We start from the raw sequence: 6688 nt of genomic DNA on the forward strand, positions 1-6688 counted from the left end.
ATTGGCGTCTGAGCCATCTTTGGTTAAAATCTAAAAATAAGAACTATTTCTATTCCCTCTCCCCACTGCAACAATGTCCCAACACTCTGGTGGTGCAAAAGTGCAGGAAAACTGTTTAAATAACCGTTGTTGGGACAGTGATCAATGGTAGCAAAAGTACCTTGTGCCCTAGCAATCCCTGCTGCTGGGGATTGTTGTTATCAGCAGATGAAGGACAGAGCAGCCCTTGTATGTCCCCAGGATTTGAGGGAGGGCATGCATGGAGGTACCTCATTTCCTGCAGGTGAGGGACAGAGGGAGAAAGAAAGAGGTAGGAGGCTGAACTCAAAGACTATGTTTGTTGATGATGAGAGTGTGGGTGGGATTCTTCACACCAGCACTTTGCATTGGAGCCTCCTGTGATTTTCTCTTGGTTCTGTTAAGTTTACAGCCTGCCTTATGAAGGAGCTCCAACTTACAAGACCATCATAATGGTCCCTTATGGCCTTAAAGTCTTTGAAGCCCTTACATAAGCCAGCACCATACTGGGAGCTCTCCAGGACATGGGGAACAGGGGCTGATATAACCAAGACAGAAGGAGGGTTAGGACCATGGGACCAATGGAGATTTCACGGCAGTGAATTTTACAAGTACAAGGGAAGGAAGGCTGGCTGATGATTTAGTTGGGGATTGGTCCTGCTTTGAGCAGGGGTTTGGACTAGATGACCTCCTGAGGTCTCTTCCAGCCCTGATATTCTATGATTCTGTGATCCAAGCCAAATACTCCAGCTCCCGGTTTAGAGGCAGCTCCCCAAGTGCTGAGGGCTGGAGGCTCCAGGTCGGGGGTAGGAGCAAGATCCGGCGCCGGGTTTTGCTGCAGCCGCGCAGTGCTGAGGGCTGGATGGAGGCGCCGAGTCAGGGGGGCATGATCCGGCGCCGGGTTTTGCTGCAGCCGCGCAGTGCCGAGGGCTGGATGGAGGCGCCGAGTCAGGGGGCGGGATCCGGCGCCGGGTTTTGCTGCAGCCGCGCAGTGCCGAGGGCTGGATGGAGGCGCCGAGTCAGGGGGCGGGATCCGGCGCCGGGTTTTGCTGCGGGCGGGGCCTGGCTCTGGATCGGGAAGTTGCTGAAGTTGGCGAGTGAGTGTCCGGGCCCCGCGTCGGCTCCGGCTTCTTCCTGCTGCCCGGTCGGTGCATGATGGAAGCAGCATGGCCTCCCATCTCTCCCTGACCCAGGTAACTGCCTCCGGCCCGGCCGCTCGGGACTCGCCCTGCCGAGCCACGGGGTCCCGCCCCTGCGGGGTCCGAGGCCTGCAGTGCCCCTCGCGGCGGGGGGAGCGGGGCTCCCCGGCCTGGAGTGTCACCAGGGGCTGGTGGTGGCGGCGCCCTGACCTGCCTCCCGCTCCGCGTGGAGAGGTGCTGAGTCCTTCGGCCCCCTGTGCCGGTAACCCCTGGCCCCGTGCCGTGCGCTCCCCCGGTAATCCCCGTCCTGCCGTGCCCCCCCCCCCCGGTACCCCCCGTCCCCCCGCGTCCTCCGGTAGCCTCTGCGCCCACCCCTCCTGGTAATCCTCCGGGTACCCCCGTGCCCGCCACGCCCTCCGGTAACCCTCTCCCGGTAACCCCTGAGCCCGCTCCTCCCGGTAACCCCCGTCCCACCGCGCCCTCCGGTAGCCTCTGCGCCCGTCCCTCCCGGTAATCCTCCGGGTACCCCCGTGCCCGCCACGCCCTCCGGTAACCCTCTCCCGGTAACCCTTAGTAGCCCCCGTCCCTCCCGGTAACCCCCGTCCCACCACGCCCTCCGGACCCCCCTCCGCCCGCCCCCCCCCGTCCCCCCAGTCCCCCCGCGCTCTCCGGTACCCCCCGCGCCCCCCTGCGCCCGTCCCTCCCGGTAACCCCAGTCCCACCGCGCCCTCCGGTAACCCCTGCGCCCGCCCCTCCCGGTAACCTCAGTCCCACCGCGCTCTCCGGTAACCCCTGCGCCCCTCTCCGCCCGTACCCCCCGGTAACCCCAGTCCCACCGCGCCCTCCGGTAGCCCCTGCGCCCGTTCCTCCCGGTAACCCCTAATAACCCCAGTCCCACCACGTCCTCCGGTAACCCCAGTCCCACCGTGCCCTCTGGTAGCCCCTGCGCCCATCCCTTCCGGTAATCCCTGTCCCACCGTGCCCTCCGGTAACCCCTGGCACCGTGCCGTGCTCCCCTCCCCCCCCAGTAACCCCCGTCCTGCCATGCTCTCCCGGTAACCCATGTCGTCTTTCTCCTGCCCTGTTGCACCCCCGCCCCATCTCTGTAACCCCTGTGCTGTGCCTTGCGCCCCGGTAACTCTTGCCTTAGTTCTGTGCCCCCTTAAAACTCGCATCCCTACTTTGTGCCCCCTTTAAAACTCCTTCATCCCTTCCCTTGTTCTATGCCCCCAATAATCTCCTCTCGCTGTGTTCCTGCATGATGCCCTTCTGTGTTCTCCTGAGGAGATGCCCCTCCCCATGTCCAGTACCTGGTGGTGCCGGGGAGGTGAATGGTGGACCACGCTGGCCCTCCCTGAAGCACTGCCCTAGATGTGGATTACACTGTGCAGTGGTGCATGGTCTAGTTTGCATTGATCTGGGCTGAGAGGATCTGTAGAGCAGTGGTTCTCAACCAGGGTTCCGGGGGTCCCTGGGAGGCTGTGAGTAGGCTTCAGGGGGTCCACCAAGCAGGGCCATCATTAGACTTGTTGAGGCCCAAGGCAGAAAGCCAAAGCCCGGGGCCCCAAATCCCACCAACCGGGGCTGAAGCTGTAGCCTTATCAGCTTAGCTTCACGGGGTCCCCCTATGGCATGGAGCCCTGAGGAGTTGTCCTGCTTGCTACCCCCTAACTCTGGTCCTGGCTTTAATATGCAGAAAAACAGTGGTGGCACAAGTGGGTCATGGAGTTTTTATAGGATTGGGGCCGGGGGGACTCAAAAAGAAAAAGGTTGAGAACCCCTGCTGTAGAGAATAAAGTTGAAGTGTTCAGCATTGGGAACAATAATAGGATGTGATGATGTATGTGATTGGGGGGGGATTTGTGTCTTCATCTGAAATGTGGAAAGTGATGACGATTTGATGAACTAAAGCTGTTCTCAGACTGGGTTATGATCCCGTTTTAATGGGGTCGCCAGGGCTGGAGTTAGACTTGCTGGGGTCCAGGGCCGAAGCTTGAGAACATGGGGGTGGGGAAAGGCTGTTCCTCATTGCAGGAGTCAGAGGGGTGGTGGCTCTTATACTGAAGTGACTCTACAGTAGCATACTCCCTTGAGTTATCACAGTTATCCATGTAGTTCAGTAATGAGAACCTGCGGCCCCTCAGACTGCTACATGGCATAAAATTAGACCTAGTGTATTGGTCTACAGGTGCCACTCCATGCATGTTGCTCAGTTCTTGGAAGTGGTAGGCTCTTAAAATCCATCTTGCTCGCAGAATTGTGGAGAGATGGTGTGACGGGCATATGTGTGCCTAAACCACAGAGAAGGTAGCAGTGCCCTGCCTTAATTCTTGGTGAGTTGTTTTCCTTTAGCAATATAACAGCAATAAACATATATTTAAGGTAGGCAAGAGACTTGGGTTGTAGCATTTCAACCTTTAAAAAAGGCTGCTCTTTGGCTTGTAAAAAGGAGCTCTCCAGGACATGGGGAACAGGGGCATGGAACATGTTCAGAATTAGCATTTTCCACTGATTTTCAAGGCATGTAACAACCCTTGATTCAATGGGGGAGGGGCAATGACTGGATCATATGGTTTAGGTAATTGTGCCTGACCTTTCAAGCATGGCCCGATCTCTTAAGCTGACCCCATTTATTAATTTCTTCTTCTTCTTTGTTTTCAAGCTATTCCAACTCCTCTCCAAGCAATTAGCAGGTAGCTTGAGAGTATTAGAGCTTTAAAGGGTGGTATAAAAGTATTGACATTAATAAGTTGAAATATCATGTTAAGTGTTCTTTAAATTCAGATAAGAACATGAGCATGTTACTGAAGAGTAAACTCTCTAGGGGGATTGACCTGAAAGCTTACTTCTTATGAACTATATTTTATTTACAAAGATAGCAAGATGATGTTGGACTGTTCACTTCAGAGTGAAATGGTTGAAAGCTGTTGTGCCTTTTGATCTGGGTATTTGGAGTGGTGGTATCTATGTTGTATACCAGTTGAATGTGGATAGTTAGAGGAGATAAAGGACTAACCTGATGAGAGCATTTGAGCTTTGAGAAGTTTGTCTAAACCCTGAAAGGTGCCAAACTTCTGACTAATGTTTTCATCTTCTAAATGTATTGCCTGAATACTGGTGAGGATTTCCAATATTTGGAAGCCCTTGTATGGAGTAATGAATACTGTTGAGACTCTTATTCCCTAGATTTCCTACTGAATAAGATATGTATTAGAACTACTTGGCTTCTCTTTATTTTGTCAGTGAAAAATTTATATTCTTGTAGTTCTTGTAATTCTGAAGCACACCTATTAGGGGTCAGACATGCTATTCAGTACACAGGATGCAGTTGTTTTGTTTAGCTAGGAGAGCTTTATAGTCTCTTATAAATGTTGTTTGTTCATTTCCCAGTGCTGAAAAATACCAACATGTGCTTAGAATTACTAGCCTTTTATTTTTTTTTTTTGGTCTGCTCATGTGTGCTTAGGGTAACAGAACTGCTCAGCTTTGTAGTTTTCTCACTCTGACTGCACAGTTGGATACTCATAGGAAGGAAAGCAAGTTCTGTCATGAAAGCAAGAGATTATGACGGATATGTTTGAATTCACTGGATGCTCACAGTTCAGTTATGTTGGGAAGCTGAAATCAAGTGTTGTAAAGTCACTAGAGAAGATGTGTAAATATCAAGTGAAACTGCCCTCCTGAAGTGTTGTTTTACTTTAAAATTTGATATATTTCAGGTACCAAAAAAGTTTACACGAAGAATGGAAACAGAAGAATTGTTCAGACGCTGACTTAAAAATGTCTCAAGGAAAGGTTATAAAAGAATAACTCCAGTTCTTGTGTGGCTGAAGGCATAGGGCCTTGTGGCTTTTGGCAAAAAAGAGACCTGGGTGTACATTATAGCCACATCATGTAGTGTGATCAGGACCGGCTCTGGCTTTTTTGCCGCCCTAGGCAAAAAAGCCTCCCGCCGCGCCCCCCCCCCCCCCCCCCCCCCGGCGGGGGGGGGGCCCGACCCCGCCCCCGGCCCCCCCCCCCCCCCCGCCGGGGCGCCGGGGGGGGGGGGCCGCGCCCGCCGCGGCGCCCCTGGCGGCCGGAGCCCCGGGAGGAGGGCGGCGAGCCCGGCCAGGGCCCCGCTCTCCCCGGCGGCCGGAGCGCCGGGGGGAGGGCGGCGAGCCCCTCCAGGTGCCGCCCCAAGCACAAGCTTGGTGGGCTGGTGCCTGGAGCCGGCCCTGAGTGTGATTGCTTACATAGTTCCTCTGTCCTTCTATAAATACAATGTGATCGTTTCGCTATAGAATTTATGTACTTCTAGTTATCAGGAAGTAAAATTGTGAATAGAAATGTGATGGATTATGAGAGGACTTTGGGGCTAACTTTTTTCAGGATTCTTGTATAGTATAAATAGCAGGTATAGGTTTACTCAGCTTAATTGTTGGCATCAGTTTTACTTGACAGTTTATTTTTGTTGTTTTTTTTGCATTAAACGAGGTTCTGAGTTCATCACATTTTTAAACTAGAACAAGTTTCTTCAATGCAGATTTAAACCTAGGAATTAGGATGTATACAAGAAGTGCTGACAGACCATAAACTATTGTATTGTTGTGAGGGCAATCCTATATATGAAATGCTACAATGTCATGGCTGAGTGTTTTTTTTTTTTTTTTTTTTTTTTTAAAACATCTTACATAAAGTTGCAGTGTAGTGGAATGAGACAAGTTAATTTTATACTGTAATGCAAAGAGAAACAAACTTTAATCTTTACTGGTAATGAAATAAGAGATCAAGAAACCAAAAAATATACAAAACACATCCAGTGTACATGAGAGAAGAATGGGGACAATATCTAGTTAATGTAAGTGTAATCCAGAGTCTCTATATATCTTAATTTCTCTCTTCTCTCCCCGCCCCGCAGATTGTGGTCAGTGTAACCGGGAAGTTGGATGTTCCCAAACTGAAACCAGGCTATTCTCAAATGGTTTAGCATCTGTAGCATCTCAGAGAGTTTTCCATCCTTGGTGTTAATAAAGTGCAGTTACAATATTTAAACAACATTTCCCAGCAATTAAATAACCAATTGCATTTTGGTGTCTAACTCAGAGTGACAAGTATGTTCTGTAACTAAAAACCTAAGATAGGTTGTGGAAAAAATATCAATTTCAGCTGTTAAATATGTAAAGGAAAAAAGCACTGCAAAGTCAGAGTAATTCAGAAATAGTAATAAAATACTTGCAGAGCGCATGGATATATTTCTAATAAGAACACTGTGAATATAGTTTGTTGGAGCGTAAGAGAAATTCTGGAAGGTGTTTTGTTTCTACAGAACTGGTTTACATGTAAACAGCTGACCTACATGCTTGCCTTGCATTCTGAGTCCTTTTTTTTTGAGGGGCATGAGAAGGAACCTCTCTGTGGATTCAAGTGTGCTCGCTCCCTCACTGCAGCTGACCTGCAGATGAAGTCTTATTGGTTCTTTAGGGCACAATATAAATTTTAATGATCTGGGGGTCTTGAAGGAATAACTTGCAAAGAAAGATCAAAGGTCTAAG

At 50.7% G+C, this 6688-nt stretch overlaps 1 protein-coding gene across 1 annotated transcript in view; it reads left to right on the forward strand.

Annotated features, from left to right (window-relative positions):
• Positions 1–1086: 1086 nt before the first annotated feature.
• LOC113406510 (epidermal growth factor receptor substrate 15-like) overlaps positions 1087–6688 on the forward strand; it is a 103198-nt gene continuing 97596 nt past the window's right edge. Inside the window, exon 1 of the mRNA XM_026651755.2 lies at positions 1087–1211. Coding sequence (XP_026507540.1) covers positions 1185–1211 — 27 coding nt within the window. The 5' untranslated portion in view covers positions 1087–1184. The remainder of the gene's footprint in view (positions 1212–6688) is intronic.

Source organism: Terrapene carolina, unplaced genomic scaffold (assembly GCF_002925995.2).
Source record: "Terrapene carolina triunguis isolate 2854851 unplaced genomic scaffold, T_m_triunguis-2.0 Scaffold102, whole genome shotgun sequence".
Classification (NCBI taxonomy): Eukaryota; Metazoa; Chordata; order Testudines; family Emydidae; genus Terrapene; species Terrapene triunguis.